Source organism: Aotus nancymaae, unplaced genomic scaffold (genome assembly GCF_030222135.1).
Source record: "Aotus nancymaae isolate 86718 unplaced genomic scaffold, 86718_ANA_hifiasm-v0.15.2.pri h1tg000002l, whole genome shotgun sequence".
Taxonomy (NCBI): Eukaryota; Metazoa; Chordata; class Mammalia; order Primates; family Aotidae; genus Aotus; species Aotus nancymaae.
The window spans coordinates 52,985,360-53,011,693 of NW_026988413.1; the positions used below are offsets into that span (position 1 = coordinate 52,985,360).

Here is a 26,334-nt window from a genome sequence, read left to right on the forward strand (position 1 = left end):
TAGCTACAGTGTGTATTAATCAGCTTTTATAAGTTTTTGAAACCTAGCCTCATTGCTACTATGGGAAAATAATTCTGATTTTCAAATAACAGGAAATAAGTGCTTTCAAAAGTTGAGTGCTACTTACACCTATATTTTTATAATCTTGGTGATATTTTCTAACCAATAAGGCTATATACCATGGAATATGCTTTCATTTCACTTAAATTTCCTAAGATTGGTAGGACCTCAGTGAAGCACTGAAATTTCATAACATTGGTAGTTCTTGAAACTCTAAGTGAAAAGATACCTAAAAAAATATTTCTTAGCTAATAAGGGCAGATTTTTTTTTTTTTTGGCCTGACCTATATGTTGAAACACTACTTGAATTCAACTAAAATGGGTGAAGTGACATTAAATGGCATTTCTTCTTAGTATGTGACAAATTTTATTTTTTCTCCCATATTAAGAAATGCTGAAATGCATCCATAATGCAAGATGTACTTCTCAGTAAATGGGAATTTTCTCTCTGCTCTTTCAGGCCGGAGCCTCAACAGAAAGCTCCTTTAGTTCCTCCTCCTCCACCGCCGCCACCACCACCACCACCTTTGCCAGACCCTACGCCCCCAGAGCCAGAGGAGGAGATCCTGGGATCAGATGATGAGGAGCAAGAGGACCCTGCGGACTACTGCAAAGGTGATGTGCCGAGCATGGTGGTGTGGGGCGTGCCTTCCCCATTAGGCTACTTAATAATTTGCGGAATGGACAAGCGGGGAGGGATTAGTAATGCAGATTGCTTGGTCTTCATTAAATTAGCCTCCTTGTGTCATTATCATTTTAAATTCTTAGGTCATTGTATATGGAATGATATCAGAAAATTTAAGTGATATGAGAGAAAATTGTAAGAGAAAATACATGCGTATGTATATACACATTCTAGGTACTTTCAAAAGGACATAAAGCTGTTAGAATTAAAGATAATATACAGCAGGACAGTTGGAGGACATAATAAACCATCTAAAAAGAGCATGGGGCTGGTGCAGTGGCTCAAGCCTGTAATCCCAGCACTTTGGGAGGTCGAGGCAGGCAGATTGCTTGAGTTCAGGAGTTTAAGACCAGCCTGGGCAACATGGTGAGACCTTGTCTCTATAAAAAGTGCAAAAAATTAGCTGAGTATGGTGGTAAGTGCCTGTAGTCCCAGGTACTTGGGAGGCTGAGGTAGGAAGAAGTCTTGAGCTCAGAAGGCAGAGGTATCAGTGAGCTGAGATTGGATCGTGCCACTGCACTCCTGCCTAGGTGGCAGAACCAGATCCTCTCTCAAAAAATTAAAGTACAATAAAAAATTAAAATAATTTTAAAAAGCGTAGGGAGGAGAAAGTATACCAGGCTCCTTAGGGGAGCTAATTATAACTCTTGTGCACTTATTTGACTTTCTGTTTTCTGACTGCTAAGACTAAAAAGAAAAGCATTCCTTTCCGTGTATAGCTTTGAATTACATAGCATTCATTGTCTGTGGGAAGCAAGCAAGCACATTTGTTTACAAAGAAAGATTCTTTCCTGCCATCGTACTTGACGAAAGAGACATTCTGTGGGGTTCTGCCATTGTGTGACATAGTGGGCTATGTTTTCAGCTATGATTTCATGGAAAACTTAGACACTATTCAAGTGGAGTGTTTTTGTATTGATGCTTTGTAAAGACCAAGAGCATATAGTGGAACTCCTAAAGGGCAAGCATGTTGTGTGATGAATATTAAGAACAATATGATTTAGACACCATGCTTTATGTAGACCCAACTTTGAGAATCTAGGAGAAAGAGAAATGACTATTCAGCTGCTGCTTTGTTACTTAACTTACTCTTTTGGACATTAGTTTTATGGAATTTGGAACTCCTGAGCAGTTGGTGAGATTATTTGCTACAGATTTTTTAAAAAGTAAATCAGATTCCATATAGCAGTAAAATAAATGGCAGAAAATGCAGACATGTTCAGGCCATAAAGCATTAATGTATTTTGGGGTCTATATATCTTAATAATTCATCATTTATCTAGTAGATACAGGTCATTTGTGTGTTGGTTAAGGAACAGTGTACATTTAGTTACCTGCTAAGAGGAAGAGAAAGTTACTCTGCTACAAAAGTGGAAGAACTAATCATCTACTCTAACCTGATTTTTCCACAGGTGCATGTACTTACACATAGAATCAGTGTTTTCCTTAGAAAAGAGAATGTGGATCTTACTTAGCATTTGTTTGAATAGTGGTTATGACCCCAAAGATCTATGCAATCTAGTAAAAGAAAAGATAGAGCCAGTTCGAAAGGTGACAAGAAGGTGTTTTCCATCCTCCCTCTTACTCTGCATTTCTTGTACTGTCTTCGATTTTTCTGCTGAGGCCCAAAGCATTAGGTTCATCTGTAGGAACATTCATTTTTCGAGACAGAGTCTTGTTCTGTTGCCCAGGCTGGAGTGCGGTGATGTGGTCAGAGCTCAATGCAGCCTTAACCTCCTGGGCTTGAGCAATCCTCCTACCTCAGCCTCCTGAGCAGTTGGAACTGCAGCATGTGTCACCACCCCTGGCTGATTAACATTATTATTATTATTTTTTTATAGAGACAGGGTCTGGCTAGAACCATTCTTTAGGAGCTATTACCTCTAGCAGGTAGGCTCTACCAAGCAGGAATGAAAATTGTCTCATCTGGATCTTAAGTATGTGGGTCAGGAGATGTAACCAGTCTTCTCGTCCCCTTACTACCTCTGGGAATCAGCACAGCAGACACCCAATCCCGAAATACAGGGCTAAGAATAAAGTATTCCACAGCCAGGGCTGATTCTAGGTAACATTCACTAAACTGTAAACGTCATAGAGCATTAAAGTCAGCATCAGTGAGGCCATTAGAGATTGTAAGGTTCTCTCCTTACACCTGCCACTACCCTCCCCCTGACCCCCAACACCGAATTTGGTAAGTAACCTGTGCCTTTAGTTAGCATTACATGTGACAGATGCCCTACTATTAATTTTGTGGTGTATTCCACAACTATTTGTGTAAGATTACTGACATAAACATATTCAGGGAGTCCAAGGAATTGATTGGGAATGTCTGGAATAAGACCTGTGACTTTCTCATTTTTTGTTCTCGTATAAAGAGAGAAATTCCCTCACCCTCTGCCAGGACTGGTTAAGCTAAAGTTACTAATATGGTGTTTTATCACCCCTCAATACTTTAGTACGTTTTACCTACAATCAAGTACATTCTCCTATAAATCAAAATACAACCATCAAGATCAGGAACTTAATGCTGATACCTCATGACCATTTAGTCCTCGGGCTTACAGGTACTGCCGATTGCCCACTGCTGTCCATTATATGTGATGAATTTGTGGCTGAATTGTATATTTTGTTTGCTTGTTTTTGTAATTTCTTTTAATTTTGAAGAGTTCCTTAATGATTTCCTGGCTTTCAGGTCCTTGACATTTTTGAGGATTGTAGTCCACTTATTTTGTACAATGTTTCTCAATTTGGGGTACCACAGAAGTGATGTTGTCTTTTTGCATTGCATCCTTTCAGATGGTATACAGATTTGATTTATTCCATTGGAATCGATGGCTTCACTTGATCAAGATTGTGTCTGCCAGATATCCCTGGCAGCTATTCTTTCCCCCTAGTAATTAATACGTATTTCATTGAGAGTTACTTTGAGACTACATATATAACCCATTCTTACATTTATCCCTGTCCCTGCCCCCACCCTGGGCTGACTTTCTATCTCAGATGAACTGATTCATTCATGGATCTCCGTTTTATTCAGTGGATTATAATTAGTTATCTTCTTTATATGTTTTGATGCTTAGATTATCCCAAATTTGATTCTTAGGAGCCCCTTCATATTGATTCTGTGGCCTTTTGAAATGCCTCAATCATTCTTTGTTTCTTTTCTTGTTTTGTTTTGAGATGAAGTCTCACTCTGCCGCCCAGGCTTGAGTACAGTGGTGCGATCTTGGTTTCACTGCAACTTCCGCCTCTTGGGTTCCAGCGATTCTTATGCCTCAGTCTCCTGAGTAGCTGGGACTACAGGCTCATGCCACCTTGCCTGGTTAACCTTAGTACTTTCAGTAGAGATGGGGTTTTACCATGTTGGCCAGGCTGGTCTTGAACTCCTGACCTAAGTGATCCTTCTGCCTTGGCCTCCCAAAGTGTTGGGATTACCGGTGTTAACCAACTGCACCCGGACCTTTGATAATTTCTTTACCTTCAAGTATAGTAGGATATACCAGGTTAATCTTGTGTTTTTCCTATCCCAGCCCTGGAGTTGCTCTTTCCACAGGGAATCCTGCCCCTTTTTTTATTTTAAGTAAAGAATAATATTTAGAAATCTAGACCTGGGCAATTAGGTATGCTTATTAATTCAGGGTTGTCACTTTCAGATCCCAGTACAGAACTAGGCACACTTGTGTATGAACCTGCTTCCTTTATGTTTATATTGATTTATATGTTTATGTATGTCTTAAAATCCATGAGTTTATCAGTCTGATACCTCTAATTCCAGAAGATTCAGCCCAGTTTTTGTCCCTTTCCTTCTTTGTGGTTTCTTTCTCTGTTAGTAAGTTTCTTTCTTTCTCCCCATCCTTGTTGTGTTGACTTAGTTGATTGATTTCCCTGTGTGGTATGAGTCACCAGTCACCATCACTGTATCTCTCCCTTGTCTCCTCACCTAACTTGTGCTCTCACATCCTTTGTCGATTGGCCCTGCCTCATGGCTTGGGATTGAATGGTGCAGGATGTGAAGGGGAGAGAGTTTTCCCAGGCTGGTAGCGTATGTTTTGTAATCTGATGTATTGTTTGTCTTCTGTCACTTCACCTTTCTCTTGTTTTCATTGACTTCATCCCTGGAGAGTCTCTGCCCTCAGCTACTTCTCAGTTCCCTCAAAATATGATAAAAAATCATCAGCAACAAAAGACCCCACATGTATTTCTTTTTCAAAAAGAAATACTCGTTCATCACAGGAAGTGTTGACACTTGGGGTGGAGGGTAGAAGTCACCTGTGATCCCACTACTCTGCAAGAGTTGCAATAAGCCTTCTTCATCATTTATGATCAGCTAGATTACATCTTAACTTTTTACCTCATCTTTGCAAGTTTCCCTTATTTAAAACATGTGAACCCTCAGCTGTTTTAATAAAAGCATCAGTATTTAAAGTTCTGATATTGTAAAAGCATTGTTCCTTGCTCTTGTATACTTTCTTGCCTTGGTATTCTCTCTGGAGTGGGACTCTTTATTTCCTCAGAGCCGTGTTCCTACCCACCTTATCTTCCTTATCTTAGATCTCCAAGAGGATTACGGCATTATGGACTAGTCCCTGCCCCTTGGTTCAAAACCTGGCTCTCTTGCATTGTAGCTTCATATTCTTGGACAAGTTCCTTTCTCTTTAGGCTTTGGTTTTTTGTCTATGATATAATATATGAATCTTACTACCTAAGATTTTTATGAGGATTAAAATGAGATAAATATGTGAAGTTCATGACACAGTATCTGATAAGAGGCTCTTAAGAAATGTGAGTTTTATTCTTCTTCTGTCTCTTCCATCATTCTTGTCTTGGTGTGTTCCCATCTGTACTTTCATGCTATACCCATCAGTGCTGGGCCCCTAGCTCCCTGACGATGTCTCATGTTGGATGTGTTTCCTTAACCTCTGGAGAGAGAGCTGTCAGCACTGTCTATCTTTTTTGTATATTACCTCTGGTCTGTTGTCTGGGCATGAGCTGTGGCAGCAGGCTGTGCAGTTTATTTGGATTCTGCTTCCAAGCCGTGGGGATTACCAGGATCAGTCACAGGGTCAGCCTGTAAACAAACTCTGTTGGGAGGTCTTGTTTAACACATGCTTGTTTCATGAATTTGAGCAAAATAACCCATGTCACAGCCAAACCTCCTCTTGTGGGAAGATTTGTGTTTCATATGGGGTTTTCAGAGGCAGTAGGGGTGCCTGATTAACATTCCTAGGCTGCACTGTAAACCCCTGAATTGGAATCCTCGGGAGTGGGTATTTAACAAATTTGTCAGGTGATTTTTTTGCATGTTGAACACTAAGATCTGCTCTGTTCTAAGGTCTGAATGTACCATTCTTCTAAAACTCTATAAGATACAACCACATGAAGGTATACTTGAAGTGTAAGTGGAATCATTGCTTTGAACTACCTCATGTTCCTAACTTTGTCCAGAAGCCTCAGTATATACTCGCTGCATGGACGTACTAAATGGTGACCATAGGAACATCGCCTTGCAATATCAGGCTGCCTGTACTCACTCGGGCGTGAGTTTTGTTTCTCTCTTAAATCATTTTTAGATCAGTTGGCACCTTTGTACACTTTTCATTTCTTGGATTATTTCTGGAGATACCAATTCACCAGCTGTGGTCTGACTTGGTATGAAAAGACATCATTTCCTTAATAATGCCTTCCTTCAGCCTCTAATCAAATCCTTATCAGACCCTTTCTTTTATTACCCACAGTATTGTCCCTTCCCGACCCCCATTTTTCATAGTGTGGAATTGTACATTTATTTCTGTGTTCACATATCTCCTCCTCTCTAGTCTGAAAGGTTCCCTGTGGTCAAGGCCCTGTATTTTGTTAACTCCACTGCATTTGAAGTATCCACAGTGTGGTGCATATTGTTCTTTGGATAAAGGCATTTTCTCCGGAGTTAGGCTGCAAGTAAGGGATAGGTAGAGAGTGCTGATGTTGAAGTAGATCTGGGAAGGCATGATGGCATGAGCTGACTGGCAAATCAGAATATAGAGCCTTTGTTTCTGCCTCATGTTTTCTTAAAATCATCCATAGTGCTCCACAATTCTTATCTATCACACACATTTGAGCGGCATACATTTCATATCTGTGAAAACAGGGACAATATTTTCTTCAGTATAGAGCATAAATATTGTACACACTAGAAACCTGTCAGAGGAGTTCCTGCCTATACGCAAATAGCCTTTACCCATGCATGTCTGTTTTCTATCTGTGAAAACTGTAAACTGGTTGAATTTTAATAACTCATAAAATTTACTGTTGGTGGTTATATGCTGTCATTGGCGTCCCTCCTTCCCTTTCTCCTTCCCTCCCTGGCCCACAATTCTCTGAGTCTATGACTTTGGTTTTTGTTTTTTTTTAAACAGCGTCACTTTTTTTTTTCCTTTTGAGATGGAGTTTTGCTCTTTTCACTTAGGCTGGAGTGCAGTGGCGCATTCTTTCCTCACTGCAACCTCCGCCTCCCAGGTTCAAACGATTCTCCTGCCTCAGCCTCTCAAGTAGCTTGGCTTACAGGAGTGTACCCTGTGTCCAGCTAGTTTTTGTATTTTTAGTAGGGATGAGGTTTCACCAGGTAGCCACTGTGCCCAACCTGTTTTATTTTTTAAGGGAAAAAATCAAAGTACCTTAAAGCTGCTTTAGAATTGGTATTTGTACAGTAAAAGTTATAACAAAAGAAATATTTGTACAGCCAAGTATGTTGGCTGTCTTACATCAGAGGTTCTTCACTGGGGACGTTTCTGACCCCAGGAGCCCATTTTGAGTGTTTGGAGATGTTTGGTTTCTGTAACTGAGGCTGCTACTGGCATCTATTGGGCAGAGCCAGGGATGCTGCTAAACATCCCCCTGGATGGACAGTTACCCATAAAAATAAATTACTCACCTCCTAATGTCAGTAGTGCCCAGATGGAAAAAGTCTGCCCTAGAAATACTTGTTTTTCTCTATTAAAATGGTGTTGCGTGGCTCAAGTATTTTATAGAAGTGTGGTCTTTACTTTCTGTTATTTTTGATACAAAGATAACCCTTCTTCATTCACAGTTCTTTTACTTAAAATCATTAATGCAGCACAGATACTTAATTCACTATGCTTTTCATTTATTAGTTGGCTTAATTTGGCTTACTTTCAAGCCTTAAAGAGAAACCCCACTTACCTATGTGAACAAAGCAGTAGATGCTCTTGAACCTATTACATAAGGCCTCATTACATTTCTTTTATGGAGACCAAGGAGGTGCTGACTCCTGATCTGTTGGTGCTTTAAATTGACAAGGATATTTATGATACAAGCCTTAAATAGCATGACAGGTGAATTCATGGTTTATTCATTGAGGCTTGACGATGTGCAAAGCCTTGTACTTTACTACAGGGCACATAGAGGTAAATGAGAAACAGCCCTACTTTCTAGATTATGGCCTCATAGACTTGGCCACTAGAATATCAGCTACTTAAGGGCAGAGCCTTGACCTGTCTAGCTTCCCTGGCACCCCAGTAGAACAATCTGTGGTCTGCTGAATAGTGACTGAATGAATAGACTGCTCAGATATCTTTTTCATCTTTCTAAGTGTGGTTCTTAATAATAAGTGAGAAAAGGGAACATATATGAGGGCTTAAAAGGAAGAAGGTTGTTTTTGATTAGAGGAATCTGAAAGGACTTGAAACATTGAAAGTGACTTTGTCAGAAAAGAATATTGGGATGATGTTGAGAGTATAGGGCCCTTCTCAGACTGAATCCTGGAGGTAGAGCAAGTTGTGAGAAGCTACAAGTGCTTGTGTTTTCCTAACAAATGGGGAAACTAAAAATTGATGGTAAAAGGTTAGGCTTAAAAGTAGTTTGGGAGCATCATGTAGAGGACAGAGATGAGCGTGAGAAATTTGTGATGAAGTAGCTTTAAAGCATCACTTCAAAGTATTATCAAAAATCCCCACAGAAAAATGAAAGAAGCAGAGTAGAAACAGAATCCTGGTGTTATGATCATATTTAGCAGGCTGGGTGCGGTGGCTCACACCTGTAATCCCAGCACTTTGGGAGATGAAGGCAGACGGATCATGAGGTCAGGAGATCGAGAGCATCTGGATAACATGGTGAAACCCCATCTCTGGCATGCACCTGTAGTCCCAGCTGCTCAGGAGGCTGAGGCAGGGCTTCAACCTGGGAGGCAGAGGTTACAGTGAGCAGAGATCACGCCACTGCACTCCAGCCTGGGCAGCAGAGCCAGACTCTATCTCAAAAATAAAATAAAATAAAGCAATAAAAACAAAAACATATTTAGCAAAAGAGCAATGCCAAAATGTCAGCAGTATGAGGTAAGCCTGGGGTGGTTTTTTGAAATGTACTTTAGTTGCTGCAGCACCATTTATTGAGAAGACTTCTCCCCCACCTATTGAATTGCCTGCCTTTGTCCGTCAGTAGACAGCATGTATGGGGGTTTGTTTGTGGACTCCATCTGCTCAGTCCCTCTGTTGGTCAATGCTTGCTCTAAGGGTCTGGTTACTGTAGCTTTATATAGCACGTTTTGAATGGGTAGTGTCAGTCCTCCAGCTTTGTGCTTCTCTTCCAGGATTGTTTTGTATGTATAAATTCATAGTCAGCTTATCCATGTAAGTTTTAGATATGCCTTAATAATATTGAACCTTCCAGTCCATAAACATGGTATTTGTGTCCATTTATATAGGACTTTATTTTTCTTACAAATGTTTTGTAATTTTTGGTGTGGAAGTTTTTCTCATATTTACATTTTTTTTCTGACTTATAAATGACAGTTGTGTTTTGATGGGCTATAGAAGTGTAAGTGATTCTTATGCACTGACCACATGGCCTGTAACTATGATGTTTGCTTATTTGTTAGTGTTTGTGCATTTGTAAATTTCTCTGGTTTTTTCCTACACGCAATCATTTCATCATTTCACTACAATTGAAGGGTTTTCTTCTTCCTTATGATTCTTTATAAATTATTATTCTTTGTTGCCTCATTATTTTATGCATGAGGTTGAATAGAAGTGGTAAGAATAGACCCCCTTGTCTTGTTTCTAATCTTACAGTGAATGTGTAGGTTTTTTTAGATACCTTTTTCAGGTTGAGATAGATCATATGTTTAAATATGAAGTTAAAACTGTAAAGTTGCTAACAGAAAGTAGGAGAATATCTTCACAACCTTGGGGATAGGGAAGGATTTCTTAGAGCACATATAAGAAATATTAACTATGAAATAAAAAGTTAATTGAATTGAATCAAAAAACTTTTTCTGATTAAAAGACATTTTTGGAAATGAAAAGACCAGCTTCAGACTCAAGAAGCTCTTTGCAATACATTTATCTGACAAATAATGTGACTGGGAGGGAACTTTAAGAGTGAAGTTTCGGAAAAATGTTCTGTATATTGATTAGAGTGTACATATTTGTCAAAAAGCAGGGAATCGTACATATAAAACCTTGACTTTCATTGTATGTAAATATAATCTGAATTTTAAAAAACATGAAAAGGAGCTAGTTATATCTAGTTTGTAGGATTTTGGCTTTTTTCTTTTTTATCTGTTTGTCTTGGCTTTCTTTGTTTTCTGCATTGAGCATATATTTCTTTGTAAATATAGAAAAATATGTGCTTTCACTGCTGAAAGAAATCACAGACAACACAAACTTATGGAAACACATCCCATGCTCATGGGTGGGTAGAATCAATATTGTGAAATGACCATGCTGCCAAAAGCAATCTACTAATTCAATGCAATTCCCATAAAAATGCCACCATCATTCTTCACAGAACTAGAAAAATAAATCCTAAAATTCACATGGAACCAAAAAAGACTCTGCATGGGCAAAGCAAGACTAAGCCCCCCCCCCCCCCCGCAAAAATAAAAAAACAAAAACCTGAAGTTATCACATTACCTGATTTCAAACTATGCTATAAAACCGTAGTCACCAAAACAGCATGGTACTGGTATTAAAAATAGGCACATAGACCAGTGGAACAGAATAGAGAACCCTGAAATAAATCCAAATACTTAGAGCCAACTGATCTTTGACAAAGCAAACAAAAACATAAAGTGGGAAAAAAGATAGCCTATTCAAGAAATGGTGCTGGAATAATTGGTAAGTCACATGTAGGAGAATGAAACTGGGTCCTTGTTTTTCACCTTAAAAAAAAGTCAACTCAAGATGGATCATAAACCTAAGACCTGAAACTATAAAAGTTACAGAAGGTAACATTGGAAAAGTCCCTCTAGACATTGGCTTACGCAAGGATTTCATGATCAAGAACCTAAAAGCAAATATGATTAAAAAAAAGTTAAATATCTGGGACCTAATTAAACTAAAGAGCTTTTGCACAGCAAAAGGAACAGTTAGCACAGTAAACAGACAACCCACAGAGTGGGAGAAAATCTTCACAATTTATACATCTGACAAAGGACTGATAACCAAGAACTACAATGAAGTCAAATTAGCAAGAAAAAAACAAATCCCATGATAAAGTGGGCTAAGGACATGAATAGACAATTCTCCAAAGAAGATATACAAATAGCCAACAAATATGAAAAAAAAGCCTAACGTTGCTAATGATGTGGGAAATGCAAATTACAGCCACAGTGCGATACCACCTTACTCCTGCAAGAATGGCCATAATCAAAAAATGATAGATGCTGGCATGGACGCCGTGAAAAGAGAACACTTCTACACTGCTGGTGGGAATGTAAACTAGTACAGCCACTATGGAAAACAGTGTGGAGATTCCGTAAAGAACTAAAAGTAGAAGTACCATTTGATCCAGCAGTCCCACTAGTGTGTATCTGCCCAGAGGAAAAGAAGTAGTTACACAGAAAAAGATACTTGCTCGTGCATGTTTATAGCAGCACAATTCCCAATATGGAAATTGAAAAAAAAAAAAAAAAAAAAAAACAGACGCAGAAGTGGTACTTTTAAAAGTAATCAATGGGCCAGGCATGGCGGCTAACACCTGTAATCCTAGCACTTTGGGAAGCTGAAGCAGAAGGGTCATTTGATCTCATGAGTTCGAGACCAGTCTGGGCAACATAGTGAGACATCTCTAGTTTTTAAAAAAGTTTTTTTAAAAAAGGATAGAAGAAACCAGTGTAGGTTTTAAAGAAGGACATGCTATATTTAAGGAAGCTTAATTTGAAATCTTAGATGATTGACATTAGAGAGAAGATGCAAGGAACAGACAAAAGCAGACAATACTATGGAGGAACCGTCTTTGTTATTCAACAGTCCGTTGAATACAGAGGGCAGTGACCAACAAAACCCACACACGCCTAAGTACGGGAGTAATTAGAAGCATAGTACCTTCTGGGAATCATTTATCTTAGTGTACTTTGAATTAATGAAACTGCTTTTCTTTTCCTCCCCTTCCCATTCCTCACTGAGACTGAGCCTCTCATTCTGTTGTCTAGGCTGGAGGGCAACAGCCTAGGTTGGAGGTGCGATCATGGCTGTTTGTCTCAGCCTCCCAGGCGCAAGCTATCCTCCTGAGTAGCTGGGACTACGGGTCTGCACCACCATGCCTGACTGATACTTAAATTTTTTGTAGATACAGGGTCTCACCATGTTGCCCAGGCTGGTCTTGAACTTCTGAGCTCAAGGAATTCTCACACTTCTGTCTCTCAAAGTTCTAAAGATTGTGGGCATGAGTCACCATGCCTGGCAGATTTTAAAATTGTTTGTAGAGATGGGATCTCCTGCTGTGTCCCAGGGTGGCTGTCATTTCTTTTTTGCTTTGGATATTGTTTGGCTATGAAAAAGCTCAGAGCCAAATGTTCAGCCCACCTCTAACAAGTGAACAGTAATTTATAGCATGCATTCTGTATCCTAACCTCACTGTAGCATTATTCTATTTTATTTTTTCTCGGATACTTTTTCTGTGTCCCAATTTCTTTCTAATTGTGTATCTTATATTGTGGTTTTATAAGCTGCCTCAATTCCTTATAGAAAAAAATGGTGTAACATATATTAAAACATCACATTGTACCCCATACATACAGTTATGGCTTACTAATTAAAAATAAATTTTTAAACATGATAAAGTAATGTTGGCACTATTAGTAGAAACAGTGAAGTCACAGTTGGTCTGGGGCAAATGTTGATGAGTTTGACTGTTGGAAATATCAAGAAAGTAGTTAGATATATGAATCGGAGGCTCAGAAGAATCAGCAAGCAGGTGGTTTAGTAAAGAATTTAACCTTGCCCAAAGAGAGATCTGGCCTTTTTGTCTTTGGAGCCTTCCAGGGGCATAGAGAGATCTGAGTGCTTGGGGCACCCCTGATAGTCTAACAGTGTGGCACATTATTGAACCTGAGGATGGTCTTTGGGATCCCCAAACTCTGTGGTTCATGTCAGAAGGGAAGGCAGTTGGTAGACTATTCCCAAATCTTACACAAATATTATAGATTTGATTTGATAGGTAAAACAGATCATATAATGGTTGGTAAGTACTTTTTAAAAAAAGAGAAAAAGATGCAGAGAGGCTGTTCAGTGACTAGCCTTTAAAAAATTTAATAGAATGCAAGAGAAAAAGGAACAAGTACAAGAAATAGACATAGCAGTCAGGGAGGTAGGAGAGCAATCAAGATGTGTGTCAATTCTGACATGGAGAGGACTGAGATGGCAGCCATGGTGTTACTCTGAATGACACTTTCCTGAACACATTCAGTTGTGTAAACCAAAGTTTGTAATGTTTGAATATAGATGGGTGGTCACACTTCCAGTCATTCTAAATGTCAGTGGCTCTTGTCCTCACTTGTCAGCCCCTGCATAATCTCCCCGTTTGGATCTGGAAGTCCCCAGAGGGGGCACAGGATCTGGGCCAGAGTCCCCATGTGTGATCTCTTGTGATCCTCCTTCCTGGTCCTGGCTTGCTCCTGCTGGTACTGCCATTACCTACTAAGAAAATGCTGTGGTGCCTGCCACAGGGCTTTCGACACTGTACTCAGTGCCAGAGCACAGTTATGTGGCATGGGAGTGGTGAGAGACCAGTTCAGATGCCTGCAACAGCCCCATGCCATCACACCACAGTGTGCCCACTGTCCCTATAGCTAATGGCCTCACCCCTGGTCCCTGGAGTCCAGTTTAATCTTTAAAAAATTTGTAAAATTAGTTATAAAAGAACTTTTGGTCAAAAAGGCTAAAGCCCTTGCCATCATCAGACTCAGATTCTTCTTTATTTTCCCTTTTTTTCTTTTTCTTTTTCTTTTTTTTTTTTCAGACAATCTGGCTCTGTCAGTCACTGCAAGCTCTGCCTCCCAGGTTCAAGTGATTCTCGTGCCTCAGCCTCCTGAGCAGCTGGGATTATAGGCATGTGCTAGCACACCCAGCTAATTTTTGTATTTTTGGTAGAGACCCGGTTTTGCCATTTTGGCCAGGCTGTTCTAGAACTACTGGCCTCAAGTGATCTGCCCACCTCAGCCTCCCAAAGTTCTGAGATTACAGGTGTGAGCCACTGCGCCCAGCTGTGATTCTTTTTTTTTTTTTTTTTTTTTTTTTTTTTTGGCTTCCACTTTCTTCTCCTCAGCTGGAACAGCTGCTGTGGACGGGGTAGGACCCTGTTGATGCAGCACCAGCTGCTGGAGCAGGTCCACCAGCCCCTACATTACAGATGAGTCTCTCGATGTCAACATTGGCCAGGGCCTTTGCCAACAAACCAGGTGGAAAAGGTTCAACATTTACACCACCTGTTTTAATTAGGGCCTTGATCTTATCCTCTGTGATGATCAGCTCATCATCCTGCAGAATGAGAGTGGAGTAGGTTGCAGGTGAACCCTGGAGGTGTGCTGTTGGACGCAGTGCAAGTTGCTGGATGAAGTGAGGGCCTCTTCTCAGTGTGGCCATAGCTTTCTCAGAAGGACTGAGCCCCTTGGTAGCAGCTAAGGAAAGGACTGGAGTCTGGGTTTAGAAAGTGTTGACAATTAATGTGGTGGCTTCTTCTTAGCTCATTCTCTTTCCCTTCCTCCTTCCACTCCCTTTAGGTTCACTGTAGCATAAAGGTTTTTTTCCTTTTATACTCTCAGCTAAAAGCTGGAACACTCTTGCAAGTTATTTTGTTAGTTGGGGCTGTCCACCAGTTTTCTTTAAGGGCATAGGATTGTTGGATTCTTATTTGGGATCTAAGGTAGTATTCTAAAAACATTTACAAACAGAACCTGTTATGAGTAATATATTTTCTCTTTATTTCCCATTTGGTGCTAATTTAAAAATGGACTGTATTCTTAGAGTTCTTTATTCAGATTTGTCTCCTTAGCATTGATGTTCTGGATTCAGTGGAATTGTTACAGTTTCCCTCTCTTGGTTGGGGATCCTGTTTTAACTAGCAATTGAGAAGAGTGAAATGAAGTAACGAAGTTCCAGATTTTGTTGGAGATTTTTTGTCTGGTTTATGTTGACTAGGAAGCAGTAATTGAAAACGTGCTATTTTTTCCCTCATACATTTTAAAAAATTGAGTTATAATTGCAAACATAACATTCTCCGCTTTAAAGGGTACAGTTGCATGGTTTTCAGTATATTCACAGAATTTTGCAACTCACCACTTTCAAATTCCAGAACATTCTCCTCACTCTCCATAAGAAATGACTGTCCATTCTGTCCATTAGCAGTCAGACCCTATTCTCCTTACCCTTACAACCCTTAGCAATCAGTAAGCTATTTTTTGTCTCTGTGAATTTGTCTTTTCTGGACATTTCATATAAATGAACACAATACATCACTTTTTGTGTTTGGCTTCTTTTACTTACAATGTTTGAAGATTCATTCTTGTTATACCATGTATCTGTTCATTAATTTCATGCTTAATAATATTTTATTTTCTGGATGTATAACAGCAATTCATATATATTTGGGTTGTTTTCACTTTTTGGCTATTATGGATATGCTGATGTGAACATTTGTATATGAGTTAAAGTGGGCATTTGTTTTTATTTCTTTTAGTAGGTGTCTAGGAGTGGAAGTGCTGGCTCATATGCTAACTCCATGTTTAACTACTTGAGGAACTGTCAGATTATTTCCCCAGATGGCTATGTAACTGTATAGTCCCACCAGCAATTTACTCACCTTTGTCCCTTTTATATTTATTTTTCTTGTAACTTATTTGCTTCTGTAATTCTATTATAATGAATTAGTTTTATATATTTATTTTTTAACCTTTGATTGATTCTGATGGTGGCCTCTTCAGCTCTGCTTACTATTACTACACATACTCACCATGAGCCTTTAAACCTGAGTGTCTCATCGGACACCTATACCAAAATCCTTCCCTTTGACGATAGTAATTTTGCCTGTGTTGGTAACACACTGAGATGGTCATGTTCTTTCCAAGACTAAATGGTCTGAGGCTTGAAAAAGACTTTTCACAACAGAAGGATTTAATAATAGCTTTCAGTTTAAGCTAAATTTCAGTTTCAGGAAGATAAAAGCTGACAGGAACAGTGAACTACTTGCGGGGCTTTCTCAAGAGTCCCATGGGTTGGGGCCAGTTATGAGTCAGGCGGATGTCAAGGTGAGGCTATATTAGCAGAGCATAGCAGATTATTTGGTGAAATTTAGCAATGAAATGATTGTAGCTTCTAGGGAGTGGAGTTAGATTTGGGCAAGAAAAAGTATTTATTTTATTGTGACATATCTGAGCATATTTCTGAGTAGAGGTTGAAAGACCAGCAACAAAGGAATTAAATAAGTGATTTTTGGAGCTAGTTGATCAGTCTTTTAAAAAGAACGAGGGCACATCTTTCCTGCAGAACAGAGGGAGGAGGTTTTGCGTAGCTGTTGTGGTGAGCAGAATAAAGACTGTGGTGATTATTGTTGTATAATAAATTATCCCCAGACTTAGCAGCCATAAACCACTTTTTAATTTTGTTGATGATTTTATATAACAAGAATTTAGAAAAGACAAAGCTGGGATGGCTTGACCACTGCCTTGTGGTATTTGAGGCCTCAGCTGAGACATCTCAAGGGCCTGAGGTGGCTTCATGGCTGGGGACTAGAACTAACTGAAAGCTCACATCTGGCCCCTGGGCTAGAAAGATAAACACCTAGGACAGCTGAATGGAGCGCCTGCCCTTGCCCTTTGCTTATGGCTTGACTTTCTCACAGCATGGGGGCCTCAGAGCTGTCAGACTTCCTACTTGGCAACTCAGAGTTCCCAAAGCTACTGCATACCTTCCAGAGTGGAAACTGTCCCTTTATGATCTAGCGTCAGAAGTCACACAGTGTCATCCACTACATTCTTTCAGTTAGAACCACATCAAAAGCTCATTGAGATTCATTAGAAGGGATTTAGAGTCCATTTCTTGATAGTAGAACATCAGCGTAGAAGGGATAGTAGAAGAGCAGGTAGTTGGGGAGATACTGTTTCGGCCTTTGTTGGAGAACAGAGTTCCGCAGAATACGGCAACAAGAAGTCAGTAAGCCAGCCATAGAGAACGAAAGGATGTTCTTTGCAGCCACATGGATGAAGCTGGAGGCCATTATTTTAAGTGAAAAACTCCAGAAACCAAAAATCAGCTACTACAAGTTCTTATTAATAAATGGGAACTAAATATTGGGCACTCATGGACTTAAAGATGCAAACAGTAGACAATGAGGTCTCCAACAGGGGTGAAGTTGGGAGGGTGGTGAGGCTCGATCAACTACCTATTGGGTATAATGGTCACTGTTTGGGTGATGGGTATACCAGAAGCCCAAACCCCCCACCATTATATAATACATATACATAACAAATGGGCACATGTACTCCCTGAATCTAAAATAAAATTTTAAAAATACAAGAACCCTATAAACAAGGGCACTGTTACTGTCAAATGATACAGCATTCATAGAAATAGAGATTTGTGTAGTTTGAAAATACCTTATATAAATCAAGACGAAACCTTTATTTTGCAGATATTAAACCTAAAGTTAAATGATAAAAACAAATTTATCCTAGAACCGAGCACATTCTAGGGAAATAAAATCAATAAAAAGATGATACAGACTGCCAAATATATGTAGTTATGGTAATACGTAGGTACAGTAAACTAGCCCCTTTTTCTAGGACATAAATTTATCTAATTCTCTTTTTGTCTGGTATGGATTACAAGCTTTCTAAGCGTAGAGTCTACTAAGTATGTCTAAATTGATACTTTGGGTGCTTAACAAAGGAGTATGTACAAGTTGGTGCACGAGTTAGACTTTTTGATGGTGATTAAACTGGAAAGCGTGAATGATTCTTGGATCATAAAACTAAGTGGGGCTTTTGAATGAGGCTCAAAAATCATTTTTGTTTTCTACGTAGAGACCATGATTACTTAATTCTTTTTGTAGTCATCTGTCTCTAAGACGTTTTTTCTTTCTCATTTTTTAGAATAATTAAGAATTTTATTAGAGTAATTTAGAATTGAGATTATTTACAGTGTGTTATGTTCCTTTTTTGTTTGTTTGTTTAACAAGGGAATGTAACATAGGCCTGGGAACATGTCTTCACACACACAGATATGTGCTGTGATACACCCTTGTACTCCATAAAGAGCAGGAGCCTGAAAATAACAATAGGTCTTAACCTTTGGATGGAACTTATTTTTTAGTTATATTTTGAGGTTGGAATGTGGATAATTAGGCCTTTCAGTTTTAAACAGCCAGAGAGTTGTTTTCTGAGTTATTTTAGTTGTTAAATTTTTAGTTACTAAGACTTTTTTTTTTTATCCAACCTTTTTTTCTTTTTAAAAGAAGTCTCATTTCTTAAGTGGATTCTGATTTCTGAATTCTACTTTAACTCAGCTAACACTTTATCATTCTAAGATTAGTTATGTTTCTTCAGTTCATAATTCAGTATATTATACATTTATTTATCCAAAACAGTTAAGAACCGATAAACTAGCCCAAAGTTTTTGAATAGATGAAAACAATGTCCAGGTTAATGTACTAAAGCTCATGTTCTTTGTTCTGGAGAAAAGCCTTTTTAATATTCTCAAATAATGTCTACTCTTTTGCCCACAAAACAAGGAGAAGGTTAAGAACAAGAAAGAATTAGAAATAATATATAAAAACTATCATAAAGTCCTAATAAACATTGCAGCCTACATGTAGTGCTAAAATTCTTAGGCAGAAAGACCACATGACTTACTAGGGGAAAACCAGCTTGTTACTAAGTATTTTTGCAGGAAAACATTAGTCCAGAAGACACTAGAGAGGTGCATTTAACATACTCAAGTAAAGAAAATATGAGTCAAGAATTTTACATCCAGCCAAACTGACCTTCATTTATATAAGTCTCATACAAACTGTTATATATATTTAAGCGCCGAGGGGATATTGTTCTTTTGAACACTCAAGAGAATTTGCAAAAAAAAAAAAAAAAGAAAAAAAAAGCTTCTAGCAACCCAAATGAAGGAAGAGGCATATATAGATATATAGACTGATTTCATAAAACTACAAAATAAATCAAACCTGTAGCATTCCTCTGGATCACTTAATTTATAGAGTACTATTAAGTGTGTTAACTAGACAGTTAAATGGACTTAAGAGATCGTGTATTTGGTTTTCATAGACTATTTTTCAATTTATGGGTAAATTTTATAACAAGTTTTGAAGCAGTAGTTTGGATTTTTCTATCAACATATCCTAAAGAGATAAATAGCTGTGTCTGGCGTTATGCATGTAAGAAATAAAGGAAAAATGTTAGTAATAGACTAAGCATGGTGGCTCATGCCTGTAATCCCAGCACTTTGGGAGGCCGAGGTGGGTCAGGAATTCTAGACTAGCCTGACCAACATGGCGAAACCTCATCTCTACTTAAAATACCAAAATAATAATAATAATAATAAAATATAAATAAAAAATAATTAGGCAGGCCTGGTGGCACATGCCAGTACTCTCAGCTACTCAGGAGGCTAAGGCAGGAGAACCGCTTGGACTTGGGAAGTGGAGGTTGTAGTGAGCCTGGATTGTGCCACTACATTCCAGCCTCCATGACAGAGACTCTGTCTCAAAATTTTAAAAAAAGTTGGTAATAGTGTCCATTAATTCTTTTTAGTTATAGACTCCGAGACTTACAGGGTATCAGTATACTTTACATTCAGTGAAGTTGAACACTTAGTTGTATTTGTGTGTATGAGAAAAAAAGCTTTTTACCCAAATTACAGAGTCAAGTAAATCTCTAGACACAGCCTCTTAAAAACAGCCACACCGGGCATGGTGGTTCACACCTGTAATCCTAGCACTTTGGGAGGCCAAGGTGGGCAGATCATTTGAGGTCAGAAGTTCAAGACCAGCCTAACCAAGATGGTGAAACTGCATCTCTACTAAAAATACAGGAAAATTAGCCAGGTGTGGTGGTGCATTCCGGTAGTCCCAACTGCTTGGGAGGCTGAGGCAGGAGAATGGATTAAACCTGGGAGACATACATAGGTTGCAGCGAGCTGAGATCATGCCAGTGCACTCCAGCCTAGGTGACAGAGTGAGACTCCATCTCAAAAAAATAAATAAATAAATAAAAATAAACCAGCCCCTAGCCATTTATGATCTGATGTTAACCACTGTGCAATTTTAGGATTCCTACTGATCCCCAAGTGCATTTAAAATTGTGTTCTAAAGCACTCTTGGTATTGAGATGTGGCTGTGGAGTGTTCTAGACTCTACAATGTAGACTAGGATTTTAGTTATTGGCTTGTAGCATAATGTGACTTTCATTTCCATTGTGGCTTCTTATCATTCTTGAGGGTCTTTTCTGAACAACGAGTTTCAGTATATTTAAGAAAATTTTTGATGCATCTACAAACTTATAGCACTAAAATGACAAAAAAGATTATTCATCATAAAAATAGAAGAGATCCTTATTTGCATTTATATAATTTTCTTTGTCTAGAAACTCATTCCTGCTTTGTAATTGTATGGAGCTATTAGTGAATTTTAACTTCTTAATGTTGGTGGATTCCATGATAGCTTGGCTTATTAGGATCTTATAAAAATTATCACAGCTCAATCTTTCTTATTGGTTTGCCTGGAGTACTCACATTTTAATTTTACTTTGTAGTAGAAATATGATTTTTTTCCTATACAATTCTCTTCGCAGTGTTTCATATGATACTACTTGGGATACATTCAGATTATTAGTTCACTTTCCCTCCTTCTGGTCATAAGTGATAAAGGGAAATCTTCTAGTATATACTTTGTTAATTTCTTACAAATAACAAAGTCAAAATTTGCCAGGTGTTGTGGCTCACGCCTGTAATCCCAGCACTTTGGGAGGCCAAGGTGGGTGGATTGCTTGAGGCCAGGAGTTTGAGACCAACCTGGCTAATGTGACCAAACCCCATCTTTACTTTTAAAAAAAAAAAAAGCCACAAAAATTAGCCAGGTGTGTTGGCGCACATCTGTAATTACAGCTGCTTGGGAGGCTGAGACACGAGAATTGCTTGAACCCAGGAGGTGGAGGTTGCAGTGAGCCAAGACTGTTATCAGTGCACTCCAGCCTGGGCAGCAGGGTGAGACTACATCTCAAAAACAAAAAAAAAGTGGGGATGGGGGAAGCATAAAGTCAAAATGTTTGCACAAATCTCAAGGCTCTTCAAAGTCTGATCCTAGTGTACCATTCTTGTTTTCTTTCTTAGCATCAAACATATTTATTTCACCTTAAATTACTGTGGTTGTCCTCATGCTATCCTTTTTTATGTTAGGGCTGTCCTTTTTTGTGTGTGTGTGTGAGACAGAGTCTTTCTCTGATCACCCCTGCTGGTTTTCAGTGGTGCAATCTCAGCTCACTCCAACCTCCACCTCCTGGGTTCAAGCGATTCTTCTGCCACAGCCTACTGAGTAGCTGGGATTACAGGCACCCACTACCACGCCCAGCTAATTGTTTTGTGTTTTTAGTAGACAAGATTTCACCAGGCTGGCCAGGCTGGTCTTGAACTCCTGACCTCAGGTGATCCTCCCGCCTTGGCCTCCCAAAGTGCTGCGATTATAGGCATGACCCTCCATGCCTGGCTGCTTCAGTTGAATTTTAGCCTACCTTTGGTTTTTGTGCTTATTTAAACTTTTATCTTAGATTCAGAGCACATGTGCATGTTTGTTAGATAGGTAAACGGTGTGTCTCAGGGGTTTGGTGTATGGATTATTTCATCACCCAGGTAATGAGCATAGTAGTACTCTCTATAGATATTTTTTGTAATTCTCTCCTTTTTCCCACCCTCCATCCTTAAGTAGGCCCCAGTGTCTGTTGTTTCCCTCTTTTTGTTCCTGTGTTCTCCCTGTTTAGTTCTCACTTATAAATGAGAACATGTGGTATTTGATTTCTGCTCCTGTGCTAGTTTGCTAAGGGTAATGGTCTCCAGCTCCATCCATGTTCCTGCGAAGTACATGATCTCGTTCTTTTTTATGGCTGCATGGTATTCCATGATGTATATGTACCACAGTTTCTTTATCCAGTCTACTGTTAATGGGCATTTAGGTTGCTTCCTTGCCTTTGTCATTGGGAATAGTGCTGCAGTGAACATACACGTGTGCATGTGTCTTTACAGTAGAACAATTTATATTCCTTTAGGTGTATACACAGTAAGGAATTGCTGGGTTGAATGGTAATTCTGTTTAAAGTTCCTTGAGTAATTGCCACACTGATTTCCACAATGGCTGAACTAATTTACACTCCCACCTGCAGAGTATAAGCATTCCCTTTTCTCCACAACTTTGAAAACATCTGTTATTTTTTGACTTTGTAATAACCATTCTGAGTGGTGTGAGATGGTAGTTCATCATGGTTTTGATTTGCATTTCTCTAATGATTAGTGACGTTGAGCAGGTTTTCACATGCTTGTTGGCTGCATGTATGTCTTCTTTAGAAAAATGTTTATGTCCTTTGCACACTCTTTAAAAATGTTGTTTCTTGTTTGTGTATATGTTTACATTCCGTGTATATAGATTCTAGATATTATACTTTGGTCAGATGATTTGTTTGCAAATATTTCTGCTGTTCGTAGGTCATTTACTTTGTTGATAGTTTATTTTGCTGTTCACAAAGTTCTTTAATTAGGTTCCCTTTGTCGATTTTTGGTTTTGCTGCAATTGCTTTTGGCATTTTCATAAGAAATCTTTGCCTGCTGCTATGTCCAGGATGGTATTTCCTAGGTTATTTTCCACAGTTTTTTTTTTTGTTTGTTTTTTTAAAGACAAAGTCTCCCTCTGTCACCCAGGTTGGAGTGCAGTGTCATGATTTCAGCTCACTGCAACCTTTATCTACCGGGTTCAAGTGATTCTCCTGCCTCAGCCTCCTGAGTAGCTGGGATTATAGGCAAGCACCACTATGCGAGGCTAATTTTTGTATTTTTTTTTTTTTTTTTCAGTAAAGACGGGATTTCACCATGTTGGCCAGACTAGTCTCAAGCTTCTGACCTCAAGTGATCTGCCTGCCTCGGCCTCCCAAACTGTTGTGCTTACAGACGTGAGCCACCACACCCGGCCTTTCCACTGTTTTTATAGTTTTAGGTTGTACGTTTAAGTCTCAATCCATCTTGAATAGATTTTTATGTGTGTTGTAAGAAAGGGGTCTGGTTTCAATCTTCTGCATATGGCTAACTAGTAATACAGCACCATTTATTGAATAGGAAGTCCTTTTCCCATTGCTTGTTTTTGTCAGCTTTGTCAAAGTTCAGATGGTTGTAGGTGTGTGGCATTATTTTTGGGCTCTCTATTCTGTTCCATTGGTCTATGTGTCTGTTTTTGCACCAGTACCATGCTGTTTTGGTTACTGTTGCCTTTTAGTATACTTTGACGTCTGGTAATGTGATTCTTGTAGCTTTGTTATTTTTGCTTAGGGTTACCTTGGCTATTCTTCAGGTGTTTTTTGTTCCTATGGATTTTAAGATAGCTTTTTTCTAAGTCTGAAGAATGCCATTTATAGTTTGATAGGACCAGGATTGAATCTATAAATTGTTTCGGACAGTATAGCTGTTTTAACAGTATTGATTTTTTTATCTATTAGCATGGACGGTTTTTCCGTTTGCATCATACTGATTTCTTTGAGAGTGTTTTATAATTTTCATTATAGAGATCTTTCACTTCCCTGGTTAGCTGTACATTTTATTCTTTTTATGGCAGTTGTGTATGGGATTGTGTTTCTAATTTGACTGTCTGTTTGGATGTTGTTGCCATATAGGAATGCTACTGATTTTTGTATCCTGAAATTTTGCTGAAGTTCTCAGATCAAGGAGATTTTGGGCAGAAAACGTGCGGTTTTGTAGTTACTGAGTCATGTTGTCTGGGAACCCGGATAGTTTGTCCCTCTTCCTATTTGGATGCTTTACATTACTTTCTTCTGCCTGATTGCTCTGGCCAGGACTTGCAGGACTATGTTAAATAGGAATGGTGAGAAAGGACATTCTTTTCAGATTTTCAAGGGGAATGCTTTTGGCTTTTGCCCTTTGCCCATTCAGTATGATGTTGTCTGTGGGTTTGTCATAGATGTCTCTTATTATTTTGAACTATGCTCATTCAATGCCTACTTTATTAAGGGTTTTTAACATGAGGGGCTGTTGAATTTTATTGAAAGCCTGTAGTGTGCAACTATTGCAGTACTCATGTGGTTTTGGTTTTAGTTCTGTTTATGTGATAAATTACATTTATTAATTTGCGTATGTTGAGCCAACCTTGCATCCCGGGGATCAAGCCTCCGTGATCATAGTAGATTAGCTTTTTGATGTGCTGCTGTATTTGGTTTGCTAGTTGTTTGTTGAGGATTTTTGTATCGGTGTTTGTCAAGGGTATTGGCCTGAAGTTTCTGTTTCTTGTTTTGTCTCTGCCAGGTTTTAGTGTTAGTATGAGGTTAGCCTCATTGAATGAATTTGAGAGGAGTTCCTCCTCCCCAATGTTTTGGAAGGTTCCAGTAGGAAGGGTACTAGTTCTTTATACATCTTGTAGCGTTACGCTGTGAATCCATCTGGTCCTGGAGTTTTTCTGGCTGTTAGGCTTTTTATTGCTGATTCAGTTTTGGAACTCATTATTGGTCTGTTGAGGTATTCAGTTTCTTCCTTTTTCATCTTGGAAGGTTGTATGTTTCCATCTAGAGTTTGTAGTTTGTGTGCATAGAGGTGTTCATATCAATCTCTGAGTTTTTTTTGTTTTTGTGCTTCTGTGGGGTCAGCGGTGTTGGTTTTTTTTTTATTTTTTTTTTGAGACTGGGTTTTGCTCTGTCACCCAGCATGCTGGAGTTGTAGTAGCTTGATCACATCTGGCTGCAGCCTCAGCCTCCTGGGCACAAGCAGTCCTTCAGCTCCAGCCCCCTAGGTAACTGTCACTTACAGGCGTGCTCTACCATGCTTGGCTAATGTGTTTTTTTGTTGTTGTTTTTTTTTTCAAAAGAGGTTGTTTTGCCCTGCTGCTTAGGCTGGTTTTGAACTCCTGGATTGAAGCAATCCTCCCACCCCAGCCTCCCAAAGGACTGGGATTACAGGCATAAGTCACTGTACCCAGCCCACTTTGTCTTTTTGAGATGGAGTCTTGCTCTGTTATCCAGACTGAAATGCAGTGGTGTGGCACCATCTTGGCTCATTGCAACTTCTGTGTCCTAGGTTCAGGCGATTCTCCTGCCCCAGCCTTCTGAGTAACTGAGATTACAGACTAGCATGCCTGGCTAATTTTTGTATTTTTAGTAGAGATGGGGTTTTGCCACGTTGGTCAGGCTGGTCTTGAACTCCTGACATTAGGTGATTTGCCTACCTCGGCCTCCCAAAGAGCTGGAATTACAGGCACAAGCCACTGCACCTGGCCTCACTTTGTTATTTCTTAATTATATATTTGCATTTTCTCTCCCTTTAAAAAAAAATTTGTCTAGCCAGCAGTTTATCTTACTCATTTTTTTTTTTTTTCTCAAAGAATCATTCCTTGGATTTGCTGATCTTTTGTATGGTTTTCCCATCTCATTTTCCTCAGTTTAGCCCTGATTTTGGTTATTCCTTGTCCTTCAGCTTCAGTGTTTGTTTGCTGAGTTTCTCTAAGCTGTGAAGTTAGGTTGTTAATTTGAGATCCAACTTTTTGATGTGGGCCTGGAGTGCTATAAACTTTCCTCTTAACACTGCCTTAGCTGTGTCCCAGAGATTCTGTTATGTTGTATCTTTGTTCTCATTAGTTTCAAAGAATTTCTTGATTTCTGCCTCAATTTTATTACTGACCCAGAAGTCATTCAGAAGTGGGTTGTTTAATTTTCATGTAATTGTATAGTTTTGAGCGCTTTTTCTTAGTAATGATTTTTGTTTTTATTGTGCAGTGGTCTGAGACTATGGTTGGTAAAATACAGGTTTTTTTGAGTTTTCTGAAGATTGTGTGGTCAGTTTTTGTTTTGTTTTGGTTTGTTGGTTTTTTTGAGAGAGAGTCGTACTCTGTCGCCAGGATGGAGTGCAGTGGCATGATCTTGGCTCACTGCAACCTTCGCCTCCCAGGTTAAAGCTGTTCTTCTGCCTCAGCCTCCTTAGTAGCTGGGACTATAGGTACGTGCCACCATGCCCAGCTAATTTTTGTATTTTTAGTAGAAATGGGGTTTCACCATGTTGACCAGGATGGTCTTACTCTCTTGACCTCGTGATCCATGCACCTCGAGCTCCCAGAGT

The 26,334-nt window shown here is 39.1% G+C and overlaps 1 protein-coding gene across 9 annotated transcripts in view; it reads left to right on the forward strand.

Moving 5' to 3' along the window:
• The window catches only part of SRPK2 (SRSF protein kinase 2), a 268,787-nt gene that overhangs the window by 175,292 nt on the left and 67,161 nt on the right, over positions 1–26,334 (forward strand). For all 9 annotated transcript variants that reach the window (XM_064374696.1, XM_064374672.1, XM_064374671.1 and 6 more), the window contains one exon: positions 521–675. In XM_064374696.1, the coding sequence (XP_064230766.1) occupies positions 521–675 (155 nt within the window). The remainder of the gene's footprint in view (positions 1–520; positions 676–26,334) is intronic.